This window comes from Mirounga leonina, unplaced genomic scaffold, assembly GCF_011800145.1.
Source record: "Mirounga leonina isolate KUSES-001 unplaced genomic scaffold, KU_Mleo_1.0 Mir_104, whole genome shotgun sequence".
Lineage (NCBI taxonomy): Eukaryota > Metazoa > Chordata > Mammalia > Carnivora > Phocidae > Mirounga > Mirounga leonina.
In genome coordinates, this window is record NW_023270231.1 from 12,642,256 (window position 1) to 12,669,985 (window position 27,730).

The following is a 27,730-nucleotide window of genomic DNA, read 5'->3' on the forward strand; positions in this document are numbered from 1 at the left end:
GGACCAGATGACCTTTGAGCCCATAATGACTTTTGCTCTGCCTTTCTGATGTGATGCAGAAAAAGAAGCCAAAAAAGTTTCTCTGAAAGGGTTTTCAGGCAGATGGGGGAAGAATATCTAGATGAATATACATCCCCAGTCTTCACTGGTGCTTGTCCTGCTATGAGCTGGAATGGTGCAGTGCTCAGGCGTTAAGTGTCACGCTCAAGTTCAAGTCATACCTCTATCACTTACCAGCTGCCTGTTGCTCCAGCTCTCTGAGCCTCAATGTCTTCATCTGCAAAACGGGAAATTAATAGACACAGATAAAATTGGTGCCTGGCACACACTAAAGGCTCAATTAAACGTTGGCCATGATGGCTTTCATTATAATGACAAATGACCCAAGACCCAGCAAAAAGTGAGACACATTTCTTGAGTGCCTCCTATGTGTTCCATACTGCCAAGATTCCTGCCTCCTTTATACGGACAACACCCCCATAAGGTCTGTTTGATCACCCCTCTTCCCATAGTGACATAATTAGAGTGGCTGAAAGTGCAAGTTTGGTTCTCTAAGCAGCTGCCCCACCTACCAGCCCTATCTATATGGGCGAATTTCCCAGACTGCCTCCAGAGTCTCAGCTATAAAATGGGAATAATAATAGTAACTACTCTAGGCTTATTGCAAAGGGCAAATAAGATAATATGTGTAAAGTACTTCTTTATTTTTTTAAGATTTTATTTATTTGACAGAGAGAGAGTCACAGTGAGAGAGGGAACACAAGCAGGGGGAGTGGGAGAGGGAGAAGCAGGCTTCCTGCCGAGCAGGAAGCCTTATGTGGGGCTCGATCCCAGGACCCTGGGATCATTACCTGAGCCGAAGGCAAACGCTTAACCATCTGAGCCACCCATGTGCTCTGCATGTAAAGTTCTTAACCCAATGTTAGACACCGAGCCAGTCCTTCCCAAAAATGTTAACTTTTTATTCTAGCTAAGGAAAGTTGAAGCTCAGAGAGGTCAATTCATTTGCACAAGGTCATCCGCTTATGAGTAGTGGCGTGGGGATTTGAACCCTGATGGGAATGGGTCTGTTCTCTCAAAGACCCAGGATAGGGAGATGTTTCCTCCTTTCCCCTTTTCCTAAGGCACCCCTGGCTTTGCTGCTGGTTTCAGGCTGCTTGGCCAGAGACTCCAGAGTTCCATCAGAGGGCTCACTGGAAGCAGTCTGATGGGGGCTGCCCGGGACTCGGGAATGGAAATGAATCCAGACACGCCTTTCCTCCTTCGCTGCAGCCGAGGGAAGCAACATGCCCTAGGAGTATGGCCAGGGCCCTAATTGCCACCTCCCTGACCCCCCTCCCCACTGCTTCTTGCAAAGCCTATTTTTCACGGGAGAGTTCCCCCTCTTTGTTCCAGCACACATTGCACATCTACCAATCGATATGACATCTTATCCTCTAAAACATTCATAATGTCTGCTTCCTATGATTCCGGTGGCCACATACCGCGTGCAGCCCACATTGCCTTTCCTTTGTAGTAAGTAGTCTTGCAGACCAGCCCCCTCTTTAATAGGGCTGCTGGTTGCTGTTCTTTAAAAAAAGGCAAATATTGTTTGGGTTGTCAACACTGAATGACAAGCTTCGGAGGGAGAAGAAAGATGTGTTTAGGTGTATGTGTGTGGATTGTGGGGTTGTGTTTTGCTATCACAAAAGCTCTTAAAATCCAAGACCATGATTTATTTGCTGAATAAAACCTACCGATATTATCATTCTCTAAAGGTATGTTGATCACATGGGTCCTTTCTTAGAGAAAGAAAGGCTTTTATTTCTTTCCTGGGAAAAACAGCAGCAGGAAAGGGGTAGTCTGGGTGGGAAATGATGGTCTGTGTGGCGCATGGCTCCAGGCATGTGTTTATCTGCCCGGGGGATAAGCTGGCTCAGTGGGCAATGGGAAGCCTGGCCAGCATCACCAGTCCTCCAGGGTACATTCCTGGAGACTCTGCACAGGAAAAGACAGTGGCTGTGAGCATGTGTGTCTGTCTTACAAATCGATCTGCCTGGTGATGCTGAGAGCAAAGGGCCTTGTTAGAGGTCACCTGAGCGCACCGGCCACCACACCCCCACGGTGTCCAGAGTCACTGCCTGCAGCGCACCCACCACAGCAGCAGGTGTAAGGGGACTCCAGGGGGAGGAGTTAGACCAGCTGGGGACTGGGGTGGGGAATACATCCTGAAGCTGCAAGGAGAGGATTTGTTTCCTCCCAACAGAGGACTTGATTAATCTCGTACCACTTCCCACTTGCTGTGCTATCCTGAGCCTGTCATGAGCATAGATTAATGCGCCGGTCCCTCCATGTGGATTCTTCTTGTCTCAAGAACACACTGCTCCCTGGTCTCAGAGCTCCCTCACGCAACTGTCACCTTGTTCTCATGGCAGACATGCGGCAGGGGACAGAAAGCCTCGCTGCTTTTTGGAGGGGCTAGAATTAGGAAAGCAGAGACAAAATCCCTGTTTTAGCATCGTGGCTAAAAGATAAGAGAGTGCAGATAGAAGTGTGAATGCAGGTGTATTTCTCCAAAGCCCCCTCTCATTTCCAGTGGTCCGGCCAGGACTCTGGTATCCTGTCTATGACTCACCCTTCCCCTTCTGTGTCATTCCTGGGCCCATGAGCTTTGTAACCATTTTGGAAGCTGCAAGCTGGAAGTGGAACACAGGCAAGTAACTTTTCAGAGCATTCTTGGGAGATAGGTACACAAATCCCATTACTAGTAAAGGGATTTGTGGGCATAACTTCCCCGCAGTGCTTTGAAAATTCAGTCCATTCAGTGTATTGCAATACGGGGGGGGTGGGGAATAAGAGAAATCACTTCACCAAGGTGGTGGTTTGAAAGGGATTTTTTTTTAACTCCTTTAGATTTAAATTTTTTTAACTCCTTTAAGACTTAAGGCATTTCCAAGAATGTTATCCCACATGGTTTTGTTTGTATCTCTTCTTTTAGGCAGAAGGTAATTTGGCACGGACAGCATTCCAAAAAGGATACCATTAATCCACTGCAGTAGGCCCCTTCCTCTTTGAGGAGAAAGTGACCTACTCTCCCACATCCCCAAAGGATGATAAGCAAACTGACCGAGGAAGAAGTCACCAAGCATATTGATCGTTAGCCTGCCTGACTGCAAACTGAGGTGGCCGAACAGATTTATTTTCTATTGACATTCACGATTCCTTTAAGTTAAATAGCAAGCTGGTCGCTGACCAAGGACAGATTTATTAGAGGACTAATGACTGCTTACAAAGGGAGGTGTCTATTGCTGAGTGAGCCCTGACAATATTTATTAAGTAATTCTGTAGCCCACTGCCCTGTTCGGTCTTGGCTAAGTAGTGGTTTACTTAGAGAATTCAGGACCTAATGGCCTCCAGTGAGGACTTTTGGGTAAGTCACTAGCAGGACAGTATGGGGGTTGGGAGCTCTGACTTAGCAGTTACACATGTCTGGGTTTAAATTCCAGATTTCCTGGTTACTGGCTATGCGATCTTGAGCAAGTCACTAACCTCCCTAAGCTTCAGTTTCCTTATCTAGAAAAGGTAGATTACATTACCACATCACGGAGGGAGAATGGAAATAAGTGGGCTTTCATCCTCTTTTGAATCTTCCATATCATCTGATCTCACCCAGATACAAGGCAAAGTCTCTCCAGGGGCACCCAGTCCCCACCACCCACCTTCTCCACCACCCACCTTCCCCACCACCCTGCACTCTCCTTTCCCACTGACCCCACTCCAACCTCAAACACAGTTCCCCAGTTGTCAGTATGAATGGCTTTCTCACTTAGGGCCTTGGTTCAAGTGTTCCCTATCACAGACACCATCCTTGACCAGTCTACATCTAAACAAAAAAGCTTACAATTACTCACCCCTATGCCCTGGTATCCCCAACCCTATCCATACTCTACTTTTCACTGGTATGTGTGTAGTTTCTATGTCTCCCACTAGAATGTACGTTCTGTGAGAGCAAGGAACTCTTTTTGTTAACTGCTTTATTCCCGGAGCCTAGAACACACCTGACACACAGTAGGTGCTCAATAAACATTTGCCAAATGATAAGTAATGAATAAATGATGCAGTTAACATAATTAGCCCAATCCCTGGCACATTGCCAAAATAAATGTTAATTGTCATCATTGTCATTGGGTAGGCTCATCTGCATGTGTTAATTTTCACTACTGCTTGCAAAAGTGTCTTTGCAGATTGCCTGTGCAAGTTCAGGGTGAGCATTTGTGCCTCTGAGCCCTGATTATTCCACTGTGGTTCTCTCCTCTCAGCAGTGGCAATTTTGGAATTGGCTACACTTCCCACAGGAGTCCTGGCACTGTTGTCTAAATTGACTGCTGCAGCAGTGGGGGTGGGGAGGGAGTCCCAGCCTACCTGGTCTCTGAAGGAGCTTTGCCATCATCTCTAAGGCCCTTGTGAATCTGGCCGCATGCTAAGCCACGAGACCCAGCAGGCAAGGCTCCCTCCTCCCACTTCCTAAGCTCTGCTTGGCCTCCAGGCTTCCATTTTCAAAGGGAAAGCCCAATCTCTTCCTCCGGTTATGTATCGACAAGCCTGATCTTTAAAGATACCCCCTGCTCCTGGAGGCTTGCTCAGCAAGCATAGAGCATCCATGGCCCCCGTGTTTGCCCTCTTTGACAAGCAGGGGCTGAGCAGCTCTCTGGGAAGCGCTGCTGACATATTGATTGACTCTCTTGTCAGGTTGATCCTCTGCCAGCCAATGAACATGGAAGGTTCTAAGTGGCACCCAGCAGGGCCCACACATACCCTAATTACTATTTCAGACAGCCCCCATTCCAAGCTGCCACTTTTCAGGGCCTAACACCTCCTGTCCTGTGGTCGCTGGGGGATTCTGTTACATGCAACCAACCCCTCTCTTTTAATTTTCACTTGGTCCCCTCGGAGTATTTCTTTTAGAGCCCCTCTGGCATAAACACAGGCCGCCTCACTAAGGAAATACCACCCTAACTCCAAGTGGGTCTGTTTATTATTCTTGCTGAAATCTGGGATCTGTGTGTGGTCTGTCCATCCTGCCTTGGTTCATTTTCAGCACTTGATGAAAGTTTTCTCCAATTAGCCATAGGGATACTCGCAGTCCTTGGCTGCCTATTGTGTTTTTAGTGGCTGATTTCCCAGCTGCCACCTGGATTACACGAACTTCCACTTGGAGCTTTTCCCCGTTCCATCCTTGCTGACCCATGGAGCCCCATTGTTCCATCTGAGGGTCTCTCTGGAGCAGAGCCTGCCAAATCATGATAAATTGTGCATTTTGGCTGTCAGTGGGGGTGACTCACATGAGGGAGAGGACCTCCCAAACTCATTTCACTTCTGACCCTAGGATGGTCTGAACAAGACCTTTTGGGGATGCACTGCTAGAGCATTTGTGGGGAGCAAAAGCGGGGACCACCCCACTGCATCCAAGGTGTCTCGTTGAAGAAAATGTAAGTTGATGAGGCCAGTGTTCACCCAAAATCTTGAGACTCTCTAAGTCTGAATCTGAGAGTGGATCACAAATATTTTATGACATAATATTTAAAGAGCTATTTGTGTTGTTGCTGTTCATAGAAGCAAGGGTAGTGACCCTAAGTACGGAGCAGTCCTAACTTCTCCTGGCTGGGTTTTAGAAAGGATCCTGACTGAATAAATAAATAACTTGAAGGAATGAATGCACAGATGCCCGTTGTGTAAAATGGGATGTCTTACTGTACTTACACGGTAGTCCTTCTCTGCGGTTTTGCTTTCTGAGGTTCAGTTACCCGTGGTCAACCGTGGTCTGGAAGCAGATGGTGCGCCTTCCGATGCGTGGTCAGAAGGTCAGTAGTGGCTTAATGCTATGTCACAGTGTCCGCGCCATTCACCTCACTTCATCTCGTCACGTAGACATTTTATTGGCTCATACCATTGCAAGAAGAAGGGCGAGGACAGAACAGTGAGATACTTTAAGAGAGAGACCACATTCACACAACTTTTATTAGGGTATATTTTTATAATGGTTCTGTTTTATTATTTGCTATCATTGTAATCTCTTACTGTGCCTCATTTATAGATTAAACTTTACCATAGGAGTGTATGTAGGGTTTGGTACTGTCTGCAGGTTTAGGCATCCACGGGGGGGTCTTGGAACGTACACCCCATAGGTAAGTGAGTGGGGGCTGTGGTAAGTGAACGTCTCAGTCAGGGAAGTCTCAATAATACTGTTAAAACAAAGAACCCCAAACTCCCAGCGGCTTATAGCACTAACAGTTTATTTCTTCACTCACACTGTGTCCTCTCACGGGTCAGCCATGGCTCTGAGCCATGTTATCTTCACTCAAGACTGAACCGTGGCTGACCATGTGGCAGAGTACAAAAAGGCATATAGAGTGTGTGCTGCTGGGTCACGTGGCCACATCTGAATCCAACAAGATGAGGAGATAGATATAAGCCCTTCATGAAGGGGTGCAGAATATAGAAGATGGTCATTCATCAACCACAGTGAGGTGATCATGAGTTTCAAGAAAGAGACAAGGTTTGCTGAGATCACATTGCCAACCAGAATTGGTACCCAGATCACTGTGAAATATGAAGCAGATAATCACTTCCCACTGTAATCTTCCTCTGATTCTGAAATCCCCCCAGTGATCAAACCTCATAGTCAATAGTTTCTTCATCTGGGAAATGGGGATTAGGACAGTACCAACCTGAATGTAAGCCGTGAATCTTGATGAAAATAGAACCCATAGAGCATCTCCTACAGTGCTGGCCAGAGAAGGGGTTCGGGGACTGCAGCAGGCATTGATAAACCCTCCTCTGTGCACACCCATCCCTATTGCTGCCAGCCCTGTTGTATGCCACCCTTCACACCTCTGTGTTATGTGTTTTTGATTTGTGAGAGTATAATGTCCTGCAGTCCGACCCCCTGTATCTGCCCCCATGTGTCATTATCTATTCTAATAAACATTGATGGAGTGCCTTCTAGATTCGAGACCCTCTGCTAGATCTTTGGAGGTGTTGTGGTTGCTTGACCTCTCCCACTGTCCCGGTCCCTTAGCAGCCCTTATTCCCCCTGGAAAGGGAAACCTTTTCAGAAGGTAAAGGGAGAGATGGATGGAGGGATGGATTTCTCAGCCCCAGCCTTAGAGCAAATCAGTAGCAGAATAAGAAACAGATTTCTCATTAGTCAGGAAACTCATTTACTTCACAGCTCCCCTGCGTCTTTATCCTAAGGACAGTTTAGTCCATCCCCATAGGCTAGAAAGATATTCTCATTTTCTTACTCAAGTAAGAGAGAAGGAATAGCTGATCAAGAAAAAAAAAAGTACAAACAAAAGCCTGTTTCAGCCTCCCTCCCAAAAAAACAAAAGAAGGTGGTTATACCCCTGATATAATTCTCACTTATTTACTTAACGTTCAATTCAACAACAGAAAATATGCCCGAACTTGAGTTTCATTTTTGTTGCCTTGTTTCTGCTGGGACGACAGAGCTTACGCTCAGCAGATTTGGCTTTTCCCCTTTTATCTCCCTCTCACTTTCTTATTTTTCTTTTCACTTCTGGGAGCTGTCTGAGCAGTTACTTGTATACTCTGACCCTAACCCTTCTCACCCCATCTCTAGTCTTCTTGTTCTCAGAATGCTTTTTTTTTTTATTTTTTAATAAAGAGATGCTATGGAACCCAAAACAAAAAGGGAAGGGCGAGCATCTCTGAAAACAGAGAGAACACGGTTTCATGAATGCCCTCCTTCTGCGCAGTAAGATGAGGGTATTGTCTGCTTGCTGTTCTCTCAAAGTTGACGGTCGCAGTATATTCCTCACCTTGGAGGGCCAAGATGGGGTATTAGAAGAGAGGAACGGCTTTGAAAAGAGATTTCACACTGATGGGGCCCTGGGGAGGTTGCCATTCTTGCCTGATAGACCCACCGCTTCCTTCTGTAGATGAGAAAATCCGAGCTTTGTTAGGTCCAAGCCCCAGCTGCACCTGCAGTGCCTGTCTTAAAACACAGGGAGACCCTCCGTGAACGAGCCACCCCTCCACGGCCGCAGCAGGCTGGCTCCAGGCAAGCCCCAAGAACCCGCGACATTAAAAAAGGAATCATTTTAAAATAGCTAATTCCTTGGCTTCCTTCACCTGGTAATTACAAATCAGAAGCTATCGTTATCTTGAGGCAGCCAAGGTTAGTTCTCATTTCCTGACCTCTGTACAGTGAAAATATGTCATTATTTGAGGCAATAGAATCCGGTCTCTTCAAGCGAGTGACCTACATATAACGGATAAACTGCAGGAGAAAATTAGGTGTTGCCTTGACAGAAAGTGTACAGTAAATGTCACTTATTCTTATTAGTATCTATCATCTCAAAGAGTTGCCTTGCACGTCAAAGTAATGTATAGGGGGGAAAAAAAACAACGTGGTTCTGAGATGGGGAAGTATGTAAGAAAAAAAGCAGACATACACCCAGGGACACCTTGGCACCTTAATCTGCGGCCATCAATCTGAGCTGTATTGTTTGAAGATAGGTTTTTAACCTTAATAGAATGCAGCCTGACTTTAAGTGTTGGTAGGCATGCAGAATTAATTGCTGTGTGAACAATTTCCTAAGCATTGTTAATTGCGTCTCCTGTGGTTAATTGTTTCTCCCATCCCGCACCGTACTCAGAACCTTTCCCTGTCAACAGCCCTTTCTCTCCTGCAGTGCCAGAACCGGAGGCACAGCACCAACCTGTGTCCGGTTGGAATGCCAGACGTATTGTTGGAATGGGCGATGTGCAAGGGAATGAACTCCTTATTTATTTGCAAATGAAGCTTTTCTTAGATGGGGACTTTGAAAGAATACAGGTGTTTGGGATTTGCCTTTCACGCCACGTCTCCTTTGTGAAAACAACTCACCCAGAACCATGGGAGATGGGGTGAATTGAGCTTGCTAAACCACCTGGGAAGTGGGGAGCTGGCACAGGGTGATGAGGAAGACCGGAAGGAAGGAAGGAAGGAAGGAAGGGAGTTTGTGTCTGGAGGGGTGCAGTGCACAGGGGAGTAAAGCAGGAGTCCGACAGGCTTGCCTCCTTAGCACAGCGCCTTGGCGCTCTGGCTCATTCTGTTCTGTGGTAAAGTGCGGGGCTGGGTGTGGGGTGTGAGAGAGAAGAAAGTGTCATTGGAGCATTTTCGGGAAAGGACCCCGTTCCACCAGCACCCCCAAGCTTTTTCCACAGTGGGCTGAAAGGTACCCACTCGGCGGCAGAAACGGTGAGAAAGCTTGGAATGCAAAGGTCTGACAGGCCCTGCGGCATTGCTAATCCAGTGTCGCTGCGGTCCCACCAGCAGACAGGTCCCGCTTGGGTAGCCTCGTTTTGAAGCTGATTTATGTTTTGAGTAGTTTGGGCGAAACTATCCTTGCCAATGCCCCCGGACCACCAGTCTAAAAACAACCGCGTCCACAGTGTGGGAGAGGCTGCACATGATGGAGCAGAATCCTTGACAGTGATTCCAAAGGGGCATTTCCCCCTCCTTGGTAGCACCATTCAGAAGGTCTGAGCCAGGGTGTCTCCTACCTCCTCCGCCCACCACCGGGATCCTCTCCCGCAAGGCTGTGAACAGACGCACAGAGAGAGGAGTCCTTACCACCCAGATCTCCTTGCTTTCCGTATTTAGCTAATCCCAGCGGCCTGGGGCAAGCAGGTTTTGAACTGCAGCTTCCTTAAAAGGCAATCACTTGGAAAAAGCACCTGGCCCTCCCCCTTGACATTTGCATTGCTGAATTATCTATTCATATTGTCATTACTTTGTCTCTCCTGCAGCAATGCATCTGCTCGGACTCAATTGGCAACTGCAGCCAGCAGATGGACACACCTTTAACAATGGGATAAGGACCGGCTTACCAGGAACCGATGATGTGGCGACAATGCCATCTGGAGGCAGAGGTGAGGTTACAGCTGCTGCGTGCCCTCTTGAGGTCACGGGAAAACTCAGAGCTCCCACCAGCGGGCTCAGGTTTTCCAGTCCAAGTCTTGGAAGGTACGCGAAAAGGAAAAGAAAGCGGGGAACAGAATCCTCGCCTTTCCTAGGTGCCCCTATTCAAAGTTGTTTGCTGGTCCTGTCTGTTAGCTGTGTCTGGCTGGAGTCACTGAGAGCTGACACGGTGCCTTCGCAGTGCAGTGTGCATACCTATGCTATCTGGAGCGACCTGAAAGCCTCCCAAGGCCCAAGCGGCAGCCGCAGGAGAAAGTCCTGCCTCATCAAGAAAGCCAAGAGCGGCAGGCTGCACATGCCACTGGACCAGAGCCCTCTCCCCAGAGGAGAGAGGCAGCCTCCCCAGGGAGGAAGTGCTGTCTGGCATGAAAGAGAAAGATTCTGAGCTGTTCCGCTTTAGGAGAGAATAGAAAAGAGTTTTGACAACTGGGGAACAAAGCTCCTCTTCTCCGAATGGTAAAGGGGACAATGGAAATGTTTATTGAAGCAATCAAGCAACTGTATTCTTGCAGGAAAAAAAAAAGGTGCTAAGAGGAAGAGGGAAAACAGGAGGGGGGGGGGGGGTGGCGGAGGGACATGGGGCAGTTAATAAAACCACAGCAGTCAATGGCACAGCAAGACACACGAGGCATGCTGGGCCCGCGGCAGGCTGCGTTTAATTCAGGACGGAAATCACCAACAGGAGAGATGGCATGGAAGGACTTCTCCAAACACAGACTCTTCCACTCTGCCTCTTAGCCCATTGGGCAGTTTACCCCCACATTTCTGAAAATACCCCACAGAGATATTTCAGAGACAAGAAAGGAAGTAACGTTTATTGGGCACCCGGTGTGTGCCAAGCTTAGCATTGCCTGACTTCAACAGCTTTAACGGGAGGGAAATCATCTCAGGGAAACTGAGGCCCAGGGTGTTTTAGAATCTTGCCCCAAATCAAACATGTAGGCCTGGTACGAATTTAAACTCAAGTCTGTGCCTTGTGCATCTTTGGGCAAGATGTTGGCGTTTCCCTTAGCTCAGTCATTTTCCACAGAGAAGATTCCAGAATTCATCTTCCCTTAGAGGTGTATGTGAGTCATCCTGAAATGCTAATGTTACTTAAATTATTCTCCCCGGAGTTGTCCTAATGGCTTCCAGTGTGACTTTTTTTGTCTTTTTATCTAATCTTTAAGAATCGCTTTACTCGTCTATCCTAATCATAACACTAAATTACCTTTAAGGAAGCATGAAAAGTTTTATCTGAGGATGAAATTATATGCCTTCCATTATCAGGTAACTAAAACTAGACCTAAAAATGGAGAGTGTATTTTGCCTTAATGGACCGTGTTCTACCTTAACTGACCAAAAAGCCCAGAGCCGGATCTGTTGGCCTCCTATGTGCAGTCCGTTCCCCTCCAGTACTTGACACCATCTGCAACTCCCATTTCCTTTATGACAGTGGTTCTCTGCGGCACGTTTTTGGCCCTGAGGGAACATTGGGCGTGAGTCCGAAGACTTCTTTGGGTGTCCCAATGAGAGGACGTGCAACTGGCATTTAGCAGGGGGAGGCTGAGCTGCAGTTAAACATCCTGCAGTACATAGGATGTCCCCTACGGCGAAGAGCGATACTGCCCAAGAGGTCCACAGTGCTGCTCTTTGAAAAACGCTGCTTTAAGGGGGTCTCTGCTTTGTTTGATCCATAAACGCACTTTAATCTGCAAGTCAGCAGCGCCCTGTCCTTTGAGAAGAATGCAGAACACACATTTGAAAGTGAACATGCATATGTGCTTATCAGGCACAGGGATATATTTCATGTGTGTCTACATTCTGAAGTTACATACAAATGCTTTTTAAATGGCATCCTTTACCAAAGAGAATCACTGATAGACATTAACTTCGGTAAATTAAGGTCAGCCGCTCTGCGCATTCGTGATTAAGCTGTGTTTCCAACTGCCACCCCCACTTGAGCATCCCACACCAGCAAGACAGAAGATTCCTGCACAGAACAAGTCCTAACTAAGAGTACGGTGCCTCTAAATTAACAAATGAAGAAACACTTTCCATGGTGTCTTTGGAAAGACCAAAATTTTCCCCCTCTGATGCAACGTGCTCTTGAAAATGTTGTGTAAGTCGTATAACATCGCCAGTTCTTTTCCAAATGAGTTAGGAGACAGGGAAGTGGTGGCCAAATTGTTGTCCAATGAATTTTGTCAATAGGACTCTTATGAAAAAGTGTGAGAATTTAAAATCGCTTAAACTTGAAAGAAAACTGGGAACATCTCCTTTCTGAACACCAAAATAGTACTCTTCTTAAGACTGAAGATAGCAGATCTCTTAAGCTGTTGTAAAGTTTGGTTTAAAAAATAACTAGAAAGATTTTCGTTTTCTCACACCCACCTACGTCTTCTTTTAAAAAGTGATCCCAGGTTTCAGTTTCTTTACGCAGGGACCTCCCTCCTCCCCACTCCCCAATTCTATACATTTAGATAACCTGAATCGATTCCAATCGACTAGTTTTCCAGTGTTTCAAAGAGACAATCAAGATATATTGGCAATAAGTTAATTAAATAACACCCCCTCCATTTTTTTCTGGTATACAATAATCCTTCACTCCGATAATGTTTTAATCAAGATACACCACACATTGCCAGGGAGGTTAATCTTATTAAGCAATTACTGGGTAAGTATCCAGCAGAAGCAAATTAAAATGTAAGCAAAACAAGGGTATGTGAGTTCCATCTAAGATGGCACATCGATAGAGATTTCATTACTTGGTCTTTAGAAGTGTTTACATTGCTCAGATTTGGAAAGGAGTCTAATAGACAGGGCAGCCTACACACTCTGATATGTTAGTGGAAACAAAGCACTTGATTAATTAGTTAGGAGAGTATGTTCTCTGGGCTTTGTCTTCCCTTTTCCATTTGTTGGTGTTCATCGTTTATTTTTTCTCCATTCTCTCTTTCAGTTAAACCTTAACGTGGTTGGTTTGGTGGTTGGGTTTCACATCAAGAAAGGGAAGCCCACAGAATGCCAGAATCAGTCACCATCTCGAGTGTATTTCTACGTTAAAAGGAATGAACTCATACATCTTCATTACAAGAGCACAGAGCACTTTTTCTATAGATCTGGGATTAGATAAGGCTTGAGAAGGAAGATTCAATACAGTGTTCTGACCTGGTCAGATAACATAAGGGAATCCAGTTTGACTGGCTAGGCCCAGAGGCAAAGAATACAAGAGCTTTTAAAGGGCACATCATATGTAGCCAATTTGTGCACTGATCTTAAGAAAGAATAAACTCCCAAGTAGAATTTCATGGATCATTCTCAAAACCTATCACTCATTTTAAATTCAAGGTGTCCCCTATATCAGGGGTCAGCAAATAACATCTCATGGACCAAATCAGGCCAGTCACGTGCTTTTGCAAACAAAGTTTTATAGGAGCACAGCCATGTTCATTCATGGCCTATGGCTGCTTTGCACACAACAGTGGAGCTGAGTGGATGCAACAGAGATGAGATGGCCCACTAAAGCCTAAAGCATTTGTTATCTGACCCATTATGGAAGTTTGCCCACCGCTCGGTATCCTTTGCAAACCCATTTCTATTTCCCTTGGACTGTTGTGCAACTATAAATTATAGGAGATGAGGCAGAAGAGTCCAAACTCCCAATATATCAGCCTTTCCTTCTTGACCAAGTGATGGGCACATTTTTGGTAACATTCCATCAACAGATCCTCTGTAATAGAAGACTCTAGAGTTAGTCCAGCTGGTTGTAACCGCCAACTCCATCACTTAGCTGCAGGAACACAAGCGGGTCACGTGTTCTCCCTCAGCCACCAGTTCCTCATCTGTAAAATGGTACCCCTTACCCTCTTGGCATCCAGTATAAGTGAGACGATGCTTATAAAACACAGTGTGTGGTATCAGGCGCTTAATAAGAGATTCATGAATATTAGCTGTCACTGACATCATCGTGACATGTCTCAGTGGCTCCATTTAACAAGCGTCCCCGGGCTGCCACTTCTTATGAGGCGTCGTATTTTCCAAAGGTGAAGGCTGCCTTCAGAATGTCAAGATAGACCATCGTTCTGCTTCATCTTTTTCCTTCACCTTCTAAGAATTAGAACAAACCCAGATGTGAAGACTTCTTCCCAAGCATTTGCTTGATGAGGTCGGTGGGAAGCAAGAGTTCCCATTCAAAAGGGCCAATGTGCAAAACAAGCTGGCCCGTCCCCCACAGCATTATTTGTCTCACTGCAGCTCATGTTCTATCACTGCCAGCCTGTCTGTTTTAAGCCCCACCATTCTCGGTTTATAACTCAGCTGTAAACATTTATTTGTGCCTGGAGCACATTTCTTTCCTACCCTTTGGAAAAAAAAAAAAAAATCAGAATTTCCAGATGGTATGCAAGTTGGGAAAAAATGGCAAAGACTGTTATTCTGTTTAGAAACATGTTTTTCTACACTTGCCCTTTCAGCAAAAACTTCATAATGATTTTTACTAGTTGGCTTAATGCATGGTACTAGGAGCCAGATTACCAGGGAGGTTGGTAATTCTTCCTCTGGCTCTTGTCAGCCTCTCAATGAACACAGCCCAGGGTTTCAAAATGATCACTTCCCTACATGGGGCTTTTTCAAAGTCAGTGAAGTTCCCAGAAGGGCAAGGGGTGGTTGTGTTTGAGCCAACCATTATAATACTGCACGTCTACTGGCAAATAAACCAATAGCCCACTCACCAGTGCAACAACTCCTCTTATCTTGGAAGCCATCTTACTCTCCTGTTACAGATGAGTATTGCTTAAGCACCTCAGCTTGGTGATTTTAGCTTCTGACTGCTACCCACCACCCCCTTCTAAGTTATATAGTTTCTGTTGGACATGACATCCTCATGGCTTGACGTGGGTATTAACAGCAAGATAATCAATTTCCCTCCCTAGTGCATTTGTCCTCACTTGCGTTGGCACATTTCTCTTTCAGAGTTGACTTGTACACCCACAGGGTGGTCTCCATTGTCTGCTTGGATACACACCTCTTTGTGTGTCTTGTACTTAGCCCAGCATCTGAAAAGCAGTCAGCGTAGTGGTTAGATACGTGGGGTCTGGAAGCAGTCAGACGTGGCTTCTGATCCCAGCTGCACCACATTAGAGCTGTGTGACCTTAGGCAAGTCACTGTATTTTCATGGTCCCCTAATCTGAAAACTGGAAAAATCATAAAGGTATCGGGAGATTACATGGCAGCAGTAACCACTCAGTAAATGGTAGCTGCTATAAATAACTCTAATAAACTGAACTACATATTAATGCAGAATCATGTTCACCTGAATGGTCAGATATATAAATGCCAGTTAACACCCTTAGTGGCCAAGAGTTGGCCATTTTTATCGAAGGTGACAAATTGGGGTTTCAAAAGGTGTAAAGGCCACATGTAGTCCCAAGCACTGAAGGATTTTATAAAAATCATTATTGCTGTGCAATGTTGTGAATACATCACGGGAGCAGTGAATGCTTGGGATACGAATCTATTCCTGAGGAATAGCCAGCCAGCAGCAGGGTGAAGGCTGATGGGTTGCCGATGACTCAGACGAGCGTTAGTGTAAGGCAGTGAATCTAATGTCCCTAGGAGAATCTTTTTGCCTATCTCTTGGTTAAACAGAACCTTCAGATGGTTGTCCTGATTCCCAAATAAATGGAAACAAGGTGTAATGACTGAAGCAATATTCTGAATTCAACTTTATTTGCAATAGATAAAACTATGTGAGGCAGAATAATCTGCAAGGCAGATTTATGCCGAGGTGCCTCTGGAGTTCGGTTAAGTTTAGGAAGTATTAATATGAGGCTTCATTTCCCTGGTATGACTATGAGTCTGTTCCCGTTATCACTTGTTTGGGGAATAGTCTAGCTGTTTCCATAAATGAATTATGGCAACATTTTCTGAAATGATTATCTCCCAATGTGGCTATGGAAGGCTGTCGTTTTGCTTGACATCAGTCTTATTTAACTGGTTGGAATTTTCGGTACACGTTTCTGAAATAGGCAATAGCTTCACATTTACATGAGCAATCTTCCGTGGAGCTAGAGAGGTGGCCCAGCCTGTAAAATTGATCATTAGAGTGTTGCCTCAAAACTTCCAGAAATCTCATCTTTAAGCTGGAGATGAACCAGCCAGGACCATCATGAAGGGTCTGCTTCTTAGGGCCACATGATCATCCTCTCCACTTTTTGTCCTGCAGCTCCTAGGTAGGGAGCAAAGTTTGACATGGAAGCCACGGTTCAGGGAGCTACAGGCGGGACCCAGTCCTACTTGCCGGGGCACCATGTTCAGTCACTACCCAGAACCCAAGGCTGGTGGCCAGACTTTCGGTGGATGATTGTGGAATGGCTGTTTAAGTCTTCTTCTCCTAAGGCGACCAATCCCAGCCCACACAGGGTCCACGGGACCTTGCCCTGCTGTCCAGACAAGGGATCAGGGGAGTATGACATACATCCCAGCTTTTGATGTTGACCAAAAATTACCTAGTGCTGTAGTAGATGCTTGACAAATGTTTGTTACATGAAGTATGAGTGAATGACCTACACAGCATTGCTCAGGACGTTCATTAGTCATTATTAAATCAAGAAAGTCCGGCAGCTTTTTGCTAATGCAGGCTGCACAGAGTTGTCCACCTGAGAAGCCGCTAGAATATACATCAACACCTGGAGTTTGGAGCATATGATCTTGTGACTTTGTTTTCTCTCTCCTTAGCAGCTTCCTTCATGTGGCAGGTCCCTCCCTGTCTGCAGACATACTGATCACTCATTGAGTACTGATGTCAGCTGCCCTGGAAAGTGGCTTCCTGTTTCACTGAGTCCTATCCCACCCCTTGGCCCTTTTTTAGTTCATCGTGCCTACACTAAGCAGCCTACATCTTAATTAGACCATCACAAATTGATATTCCAAATCTGCGATAAATATTTACGGCTGTGCGTAGGCAGCACAACACCTGGGTAGAAAGCTGTAGACGAAACCACAAATTGGGTCCTGCATATGTTACCCTGGTTAATCCTCAGGAGCAACCGCATCGTACAGATGAGTAGACAAACCCAGAGAGGGGCAGCGGTTAGCCCAAAGGCGCACAGCTCGTAGTTGTCGGAGCTGGGATTCAAAGCCAGGGCTGACGGCTCCACTGTGCAGCAGGCCTCCTGAGGTCTCCAGTCTTCTCCATAAGGGCATCCACACTGGGGGAGGGCGGGGAAGATAGAAACCTTAATTACTTTGTTTCCTGTTGTCTGTCTCTCAATGGCACCCTGTTAGGGATTAGCCATGTTTATGGTCCTAGAATAGCTAGCAGGGCCAGGGGAAGCCCAGGTTCAGACCCTCCTTTGTGGGACTGGGAGCCTGGCTCAGGGTGCTGATCTCTTTGACCTTCGAGCGCAGCCCAGACCTTCACTCCTGGGCACCAGCCCAGGGACTTGCCCTCCCGAGACAGAGTCACAGGGATGGTTCCCCACACGGGCTCCAGCAATTTAAAAAGCCACCTTTCCTTTTTAACTCTTTTGAGGCAGTGTTGGCATCACATTTTTTTTCTTTTTTGTTCTTTTTAAAATTAAAAAGAAGTGTGAGTTCTGCACACTCATTTTAAAGATGTTTTGTTAAGTATATAGGAAAAGCTTTTTTCCCATGGCTATAAAGAATGTCAGTGTAACAGTTGGCAAATTTGAATCAGATCTATAAATTAGAAATAGAAATAGAAATTAGAAATAGCATTGTATCAATGTTAACTTTCGGTTTTGGAGAACTGTACGATGGTTCTGAGAAAGAATATCCTTGCTTTTAGGAAAAACGCATAGAAATATTGGGAGGTAAAGGAACAGTCTTCTGTAACTTAGTCTCAATGTTTCAGCAAAAAAATAGAATGATGGAACAAATGTATATTAAATTTATGGTATTTGGGTGAATGATATGCAGGACTTCCTTATACTATTTTTTTAATTTTTCTGTAAATCTGAAATTATTTCAAAATGAAGATTTTATATATAAAAGTATGTATTTGTGGACAGTAGTGAAAATTCCACTTTGCAAAAGCATAATTCAGTTGCATATCTGAAGAATTCAGTTTGAAAGTAGTCACTAGCTTTTAACAGTAACGGTAACATGTTAAATGAATTTAATTTATTAAAAGTGAAATCTCCTTCACTTGCTCATAGCCCCTGCTCCCTCTCGCAGGCAACATACACACACACACACACACTCTCTCTCTCTCTCTCTCTCTCTCACTGTTTGTAGCATGTACCCAGAGATGACCCCCCAGTCGGTAGAACACAGTAGACTCCAGTAGAATGCCCCTTAAGATATCTGTGGGTCCATGTAGTTCAGGACACTGAGACCTTGAGAGCAAGATGGGCCTCAAACTAGCCAGCTGCTTAGTAGCAAGGAGGGGAGTTCAACCAAAGAGTTCATTTACACCCCTATTCCCTTCCACAAAAGGGCCAAGGTCATTAAGTATGAGGATTAGGACCCATGGCTTTTGGTTATTAATCTAAGGACCTTTCCACTACATTTCAGCTCCCCTGGTTTCGCTTATTTATTTATAAGGTTTTACACAAAAGATAAATTAAGAGTTTACTCGTGATTTTTGGAAAGGATCCACAAGGAAGGTTCCTTTAAATAGTAAATTTCCCCATAAAGCTTTAGAGCTTTCGATTTTATTTAGGGAAAAAAAGTCAATTTATATGCAACTTTTCAAAATAAATCTTCCTTAACACTCCCGTTTTACCTAGTAGTGGCAGGGGTTATGTTAAAACCCCCCATCAGATGGACAAGTAAAACTTGATTCAGTTCAACAAGCATTTATAAATCACCTACAGTTTGCCAGGTGCAAACCACAGAGAACCCAAAGATGCATTTGCCGTTCTGCCTGACCTCAGGAAGTACAGTGTCTAATACAAGAGACTTAGAAAGGCAGGCAAGATCAATGATAGGACCGAACAACAGGTGCTGGACCCCACAGAATACCAAAGTGTAGATGCTATGAACACTGAGAGAAGGAGCCTATTTGTCTGGTGGTAGGAGTGAAGGCGGGGTGAAAAGAAAAAGAGGGCATCAGTACAAAGGTGCGCTTGAGCTGGACCTTAATTTCAGTGCTACTCAATAAAGCAGGTTTATCAATAAAGTAAGCTAATTGATAAAGTGGCCATACCAGCTTCTGGAAAGTCCTACCAAAAATCAGTAGTGGGAACAGATCCTGACTACCAATTTCACACTTGTTCCCATAGTTAAGTCGATGTCAGTAGAATTCGACACTCTCTCGATTGATGGGTATGCAGATAAATAGATGTATATATACATGTATGCATATATACGTACATATGTATTACATATCCATATGATGTTTCTTTCTTTTAGAAAATCCTTTACTCTACAAAGAAAGCTAGGTGCTTTCCCCTTATAGTTTTTCATTTTTTTAATTTAATTAAACGGAACTAACTAGCATTTATTTTGCAATTATTATGTGCTAGGCCCTGTACAAGCCCTCCTTTGTGTACTCCCATTTGTTGCTCCCACCCTGTGAGACAGTTACTATTTTCATTTCCATTTTACATTAAAAAAAAAAAAATGGAGGCCCAGAGAGGTTAAGCAAATTGCTAGAGGTCACACAGCAAGGAAGAACCGGAGACAGAATTTTAACCCAGCCCTGTCTGGCTGCAAAACCTGTACTTCATCACCCACATGCACTGCCTCCTTTAGTGGATGGGACGTGAAGGAGGGGAGCTATGGGACCCTAGGAGGAGGTGTGAACACTGAAAAGGCAGCCTGTCCTCACTGGTAGTAGCAGCTCATTTACCAAAGGCAGTGTCCTGAAGTTGGGTCTAGTGAGAGAACGGGTATCCTACTACTATACGAACCAAACCCCTGAGGCTCCTTGTCTGAATTTCTCCAGAGCAACTGCCCTCCAGCAGCTGGCTCCCTTGCGAATCTCTTGCATCCTCATTTGGCTTGACATTATCAAAATCCGTTTCAGTTTCAGCAGTAGATTAGCGGGCTCATGGGTGCTGATTTCCTGCTTCTTTTTCATATCCTGTCATTAACCCAGCAACCCCTGAAAGCCCAACAGATATGAAGGAAAGCCCATCTTATTACGTTTAAAGATGAATAATTTCTTTAAAGTTCTTTTTTATTTTAAATGAATTTCTTTAACTTGTTGCCACACTATGACTGCTGGGGTTACTTTTGGTCTCTAAACTCTTCTTCCCCAGGGGTCCTTGTTATTACACCCCTTCCTTACTGCATCCTTTATATTATAGCCCTTCCCCCAAAAGGCCTTAATGTGGGGGGAGGGGGCAGTGTGCCAACAGCAGCATTTTTAAGCACAAATTAGTTTTCAAATTATAATAATTAGAGCTTCTGATTAATGGGTGATAACAAGTGTTTCCCCCTGGACATGTCATTATTTCAGCAAAATAAACAACATTCTGTTTAGGCTGAGAGCCTTGCAGATAATAATAATAATAATAATAATAATAATGATAGCTAATTTTTATTTAAGACTTATGTTGTGCCTAAAATTATATTAAGAGCTTTGCATGGATTAGCTCATTAAATCCTCATAACAACCCTGTGAAATAAATAATAGTGTCCCAACGATACAGATGTGCAGACTAAGGCACAGAGAGCTGATACACTTAGCAAGTGCCAAAGCTGGGATTTGAACCAGGGAAGTCTCAGCCCAGAATCCCTGCTCTTCCATACTGTGTAGTATCCCTCCCCCTACAGGGAAGTATTCCATGTCCAACATCCACATAACATGTTTGAGGAACAAACCATCTAGTCCCATCTAAAGGTCTGACCCATTCGGGACTTACTAGTTGTTTCTTCTTAACGATATTATGTGATCAAAGCTTCCAAATTTCCCTTAGAAGCCCGTTCTCTGGTTTTATTATTCTAGAGGTCAAGAGTTTCTTTTTAAAGTCCAAATCAGGGCGCCTGGGTGGCTCAGTTGTTAAGCGACTGCCTTCGGCTCAGGTCATGATCCTGGAGTCCCGGGATCGAGTCCCACGTCGGGCTCCCTGCTCAGCAGGGAGTCTGCCTCTCTCTCTGACCCTCCCCCCTCTCATGTGCTCTCTCTCATTCTCTCTCTCAAATAAATAAATAAAATCTTTAAAAAAAAAAAAGTCCAAATCATTATTTCTCCAGCTTTATTTTAAGCCCTGTTGACTTTTTATTTGACCCATTATTGAGCTAAATAAAAATGAATCATCCCCTCTCTTGTTTAAAAAAAAAACAAAACAAAACAAAACTTCATACCCTCAAGTCATTCTGCGGTTTTCTTTTATAATTTAGATATGGAAAACCTTCAGAGATCCAAAAATTTCACCCTTCCATTTTACAGATGGAGAAAGTGGCACCAAGGTCATTTATGAGCCTTGTCTTGATGCAGGGGCTAGATAGTAACAGGCAGGGCCGCCAAGTCAGATAGTTCACTAACCCTTCATGCCAGCCTTCAGCAATCCCATGACCTCTCCTGACCGTCCAAACCTTTTGCACTGAATTGCAGCCAAATATAGATAAATATTTTCAGAAAAGCCTGTCTGTTACAGAATGCAGAGGGGAGCTTGATTCCAGTCCTTTGCCCATTGTGCTAAAGAAGTTTTCCGACGCACAAGTCCATCAAAGTGATCGATTACAAAGTGAAAAGACCCCCAGAACTTCTTTCAGAAGTTCCATCTGAACAAATCACTAATGACCATTATAAAGCTAGGTTCCACTTAGATTTTATTCCCACTTAAGGGATCGGGAAAACAAGGCTCTGAGAGATGAACTTGCTTTTTTTTGGGCAACTACTAGTAACTCCCAGCTATTCCTTAATTCTGTGTTTGCAAATAAAACCACCCTCAGGAGTGTAGAAGGTACTGCCTGCTTCATTGTTATTAAGAAATACTCTTTAAAAATAGGTATTTCTGCAACCCCTTTTATTAAAGTTCTGAAGGAAGCCGAGTGTGGACAACCAATATTTTCTATATACGTAATTTCAAATGCAACAGAGGTACATTGATGTCACCATGAAAGAAGTGTGATTTCCACATGGTGCTTAGATCCCTCCCAGGGAAGGAGTCACCCCCAATATTACGTCCATCTGAGATCCAGTCCTTATTTTCTATTGCTATTTACTTTGGGCCAATGTATGTTCACTGTTGCTTCTTCTTTTTTTTTTTTTTTCCATTTGTAAAAATGTCAGTATATTGGACTTGTTTCTGGCTGGGAAGAATAATTAAAGGCTACAAGAATTAAATTTGGTGCCAAGTTAATATCACTCTTGTCTCCCCTGCTGGTAATTGTACACCCCAGCCCTATTCGAGGTTGTTAGAAGCTTTACACGTACTTCCCAGACTCCAGCTCCTACTGTATTCGATCAGTAAAGAGCAATCACAGAAGTTTGGAAAGCATTGTGCCAGTATTTCACTTGCCCTGGGTTATGAGTTTATACTTAAAGATGAACTTGCCACGAGTTTCATCTTCATTTTTTTTCAATGCCTGGCATGCAAATTAACAGAAATGTAGAACCAACAAATGTGTACTAATGTCACTGACTTGATGTCACTTCCTGTTTTCCAGTGCCCTGGTCATTGAAAAACAGCAGCATAGACAGTGGTGAAGCAGAAGTTGGTCGACGGGTGACTCAAGAAGTCCCCCCAGGCGTGTTTTGGAGATCACAGATTCACATCAGTCAACCCCAGTTCTTAAAGTTCAACATCTCCCTTGGGAAGGATGCTCTCTTTGGTGTTTACATAAGAAGGGGACTTCCACCATCTCATGCCCAGGTATGACCATGCTCGATGGACCTATGAGTTTAAAGAAATTCCCACTCCCTACCCACTAGGATGACTATAATTGAAAGTTGGACAATAACAAGTGTTGGCAGGGATGTGGAGAAATTGGAACATTGGTATATGGCTGATGAGAATACAAAACAGTGCAGCTATTGTGGAAAAGAATTTGACGGTTCTTCAGAAAGTCACAGCTAGAATCACCACGTGACCCAGCAATTCTACTTCTGGATATATACACACAGAGAACTGAAAATGTTCTTTCTCATAAAAACATATACATGACTGTGCAGAGCAACATTATTCATAATAGCCAAAAAGGGGAAATCACCCAAATGGCCATGAACTGATGAATGGATAAACAAAATGTGACCTATGCATACAGTGAAATATCATTGAACTATAAAAAGGCATGAAGTGTTGTTACATGCTAAAACATGGATGAATCTTGAAAGTATGGTACTAGGTAAAAGAAGCCAGATACAAAAGGCCACATACTGTATGATTCCATTTATTGCCCAGAATAGGAAAACCCATAGAGACAGCAAGGAGATGAGTGATTTCCAGGGAGGGGAGAGGAGGGAATTGAGACTGACTGCTGGAAGGTATGGGGTTTCATTTAGGGGTGATGTAAATGCTCAGGAATTAGATAGTGGTGACGATTGTACAACATGGTGAATATACGAAAAAACTACCGAATTATAAAATGGCATAATTTCTGTTGTATGAATGGTACCTCAAAAAAAAAAAAAGATGACATTCCTACCTGGTGAAGTCAGCTTTGCCAGCCCTGGAGGTTATCCTTGGGCATTTTCATTTCAGGTGTTCTAGTTATTGGATCAATTTATTACAATATCAGTAGGAGACATCCCAAAGCGTTGTGTAAATTAACCAAAATTCAGCCCTTTCTCCGTGATTTCTACTCCTCCCTCTACTGAGTTCCTTGGGACGTCCATGGCACTATGAAAGTGAGATTATCCCCAGTGTTGGGAATGAAGAGATTGGATTAGATTATGGGTTTCATTGTTTTTCCTCTCATCCATCCTTTAATTTGTCCTGGTAGAGATTTTATTATATACACACCACTGGGGACAAATTAACACCCACCTAGCTTGGTTTTCTTTTCCAATAAGAATTGCGTATCCCAAGAAAAACCAAGTAGGGCGTTCCTGCCTCATTGGCTTTCAAATCCAGCAAGTACAAAAAGAAATACATTAGGAAAATACCCCAGTGGAAGGAAAACTTCCTTAACTACTCATTTTATCCAGTCAAAGATGACTTTAAAATGTGTTGGAAAGGTATTCATCTAGAAAATTGAATTGAAAGAATTGAAAGCTCTAAACCCATCGGCAAATGCAAAGGAGTCAGGCCACCATTTCTTTGTCTTTGGCTCATGGCCGACATTGCTCATTGATGGCTGCATTTTTTCCTCGGTGAGCTCAGTGCACACATAACCTCCAACAGAACCCTCAAGGCAACCACTACCAACTGACCAGTGTTGACTCTCAAAATGAAACTTATTTGCAATCCCATCTTTACAACCTGATAGAATCAAAGAATCAATATAAAGGACTAGAGGAGGGCTGTGGGACTTTTTGTTTTGTTTTCTGTTTGTTTTACCATAGACAGCCCAGGCTGTAGGGACCAATGTGTAAAGTGGCAATCAATAAATCCTCCATCCATCCATCCATCCATCCATCCATCCATCCATCCATCCAGAAAAATATTTATTGGTCTAGGCACTGATTATTCAGAGATGAGTTAACATAGCCCCTGACCAAGCAGAACTCCTGATACAAAATTTTTATCTGCTCTTCAAAGAGATTCGCATCCAGAGAAATAGAGAAAGTCAGCTGAGAGGCGTCCCTATGGCATTTCTGTAACTTCTGGCCAGGCAGCAGGGTGCTGCCCTGGGAAGTTATGCAGATTGTGAGGTGGTGTCCTTGACCCTCAGACTCCACTGATTCTACCACAGCACAGGGAAGGACTTGAGGTGGTGAAATCTGCTTATTGGCCTTATTCGAATAAATATGAACATGCCTCTGGGCACAGCTGAGAATAACTTTCCTCTCAGTCGGTTGGATGCAAGGAGCTTTGCTGGAGAAAAACGCTTCTTCCCGACACTGTACCAAAGCACTGTTAACCCCCTTCCCTTGCATGCTCTGAACAACTAGTATCATGGAAAAGCAAATGATCATGGCAAGTCAAGTCGGTAACTCCCTGGAACTGAGGGATAGTGGACAGCAGGCAGGAACATACTCTGCCCAGTTTCCCTGCTGTTCTGACATTCAGGACTCAAACCCTCAATGACAATGTCTTTTCTTTTGTGGCTACACCACACTGTCCATCTCCTGCCAGGCTAGTGATTGTTCTAGCGGTCGTCCTCTCAAAATAGCTCCACTCCAGGGACAGCCTCATCACAGTTCAAGGGAAGGGAAATGAATAGGCATGGGCTGATGTACGCTGAGGGTTTCAGTCCAGCGGCCAATTTGGGAGTTTAGCGTGCATTAGAGGGTCAAGTAAGTGAGACACAGTGCAGATGCTTAGAAATGCACAAGACAGGTACAATATAGGGGCGCTTCTTAAAAGAAGAAAAAGAGAAAAAACCGACTCCCTACACAGTCTCACATTCAGTCACTGTCATTACGTGCATTCATGTCCATTTGATGAGCTACATTTCCTCGAGGAGACAGTGCTTAGCTCCTTGCAGGGATAGGTGACTAACTCACATCTCGAACCATTATAGAATTTCTCATTTCTATTGGCATATCCTATCAAGGAACATAAGTTCTATGGGGATTGGCAGTCTAGCCAAGGTGACTCATTTGAGCTGGAAAGAAAGAGGAAGAGATGGGGAGGGGGATGACTATGAAATTCTATTGGCTGTGTTGCATGAAATAGCTATGCTTAAATTTTATTGAGTATCATGCTTTGACCAAGAGCCTACAAGGTTTAGTATCCTTGTCCAAGGATATTAAATACAGAAGAGAACCCTTTCTTACCTCAAGAATCAGAGTGAGTCCCAGTTGAATTTTTGAATGTAGCTTTTTACAGCGATACAGAGGCAACGTGGCATGGGGGAGAAAGTCCTGGAATTGGAGAGTTCAGGATAGAGGCCCTGCTTATATGAACCAGGAGATCTTAGACTTTGCCCTTAACCTCTTTTAGCCTCAGTTTGTCTACCTGTGTTACCTGGCTCACAATGCTGTTGTAATTACACCACCACAACAGAGGTAGAATGGGAAAACACTTTGTCCACTAAAGCATAACATAAAGATAGCATATACAAGTGTTTCGTGGTACTAAGAAACTCTGTGTGGCCCTAGCAAATACTGTATATAGATGAGCAATGATGTAAATATAGCTTCTTAAGGTAAAATTAATTTTCTAGTGTGTTTTCCTTCTTATGGAAGAACAAATTGCATTTTCATTGTAGAAAAGAATTTCAAAACAGAGAAACAAAAGGAAGCGAAAACAGCCATAATTTTTACCCCTTTTGGTGAATGTTTACATATGTTTTTGCTATAATAAAATCTATCAGTTTGCAGGGGGGAAAAAAAAACTAAGAATCTAAATGGCTTAAAATAACAGAAGCTATTTTTCGTTTACCAGGGGTGATTTTGCCCCCAACGCAGATGCTTGTGGCAACGTCTGGGAATATTTTTGGTTCTCACACAGGGACAGAGTTGCTATTAGCAGCTAGTGGGTCACCCCTAGGGATGCTGCTAAACACGTACGACAGAGAATTATCCCTCCCAGAGTGTCAGTCGTGCTGAAGTTGGGAAACCCCACTTCACACGTTCGCATGGATTAAAGAAGCCTTGGCGCAATATCAGCCTCACTCAAGGACACAGACCTATAGAACCTCCACTCTCAGGGAGATACTAGTTCTGTGCAGCAAAGGAAGGAGAAGGTGGTGAATTCTGGACCCTTCCCTGAAGACTTCTGCTTGGAAGTGACGCATGTCATTTCCGCCTTTGTCTGACGGACCAAAGCAAGTCCTATCCTAACTTCACTGGAGCAGGAAATACAATCTTATGTTGACCCTGAGACATGGAGCACCAGATAAATCCAGGAAAAGCCCTACTGACTTACAATAAAATGTTGAGATACCTGTCCTTGTGGCTAGTGTTTGTGGACACCTTTAATCCTTTCCTGAAAGTCAACCCGTGAGGACTTAATACGAATTGCCAAATTGTCCTTCTGAAAGTTTGCACCAGTTAATGCACCCTAACCTCCTAGCTACCAGCAGCAGGGCATAGGTGCCCATTTTATTTACCTGAATCCTTACATACCCTGAGTGTTTTCATTGTTTAGTCTTTGTCCATTCGAAAGGCAGCTATTATATTGTCTTTTAAATGCAGCATTTTGACACCCTGTATTGCATTTTTTAAGACCTAGACAAAAACAAAAACAAAGTCAATATAAACCAGTTTCAATGGACCAATTCGAATTCTTAACAGGGATGGTGTGTGAGGAAGCCTAGTGCATCTTGCCAGGTAGTTGAAATCAGACAAACTGTGTCAGATTTGCTCAACCTCAGTTCTGGAAAGGAACTTCAGACTTGAAGCAATAATAATAATCTGACCCGGCTACAGTGCTAGGCATCAAAGGAAATTTCAGAGGTTGTTGCCGCAAGTCGGGGTCTTGGGTGGTTAAGGCGGTGAGCAAGTTTGCTTGACAGTTCATCACTGATTGCTACTGATATGTCAAGCCAAGTAAAATCCTTTGTGAGAACAAGTCAATAATTGGCAAATGAGGTACATGATTAACCTGAGACAACAAGATGCTCTTACCGCTTGGGAGCCCTGCTGAGACTCACCTTCTCTACAGTCCTGTTTAGCAAATATTAAAAATGCCTATTTCATCACTCAGACTGATGGAGCCATGAGCCCAGTGACTTCCAGAGGCAACTTGGAAGCAGAGAGTGGGCTTGCAGCTCCAGCAGGTTCTTAGAGGGAGATGCTAGGGATTGTGTGGCACTGA

The 27,730-nt window shown here is 44.2% G+C and overlaps 1 protein-coding gene across 2 annotated transcripts in view; it reads left to right on the forward strand.

The window, feature by feature from the left end:
• Positions 1-27,730, forward strand: part of TENM2 (teneurin transmembrane protein 2) — a 923,830-nt gene that overhangs the window by 702,073 nt on the left and 194,027 nt on the right. Inside the window, exons 6-7 of one of the 2 annotated variants that reach the window (XM_035013873.1) lie at positions 9,796-9,918; positions 22,533-22,738. In XM_035013873.1, coding sequence (XP_034869764.1) covers positions 9,796-9,918; positions 22,533-22,738 — 329 coding nt within the window. The remainder of the gene's footprint in view (positions 1-9,795; positions 9,919-22,532; positions 22,739-27,730) is intronic. The other variant, XM_035013878.1, reaches the window with a different exon arrangement.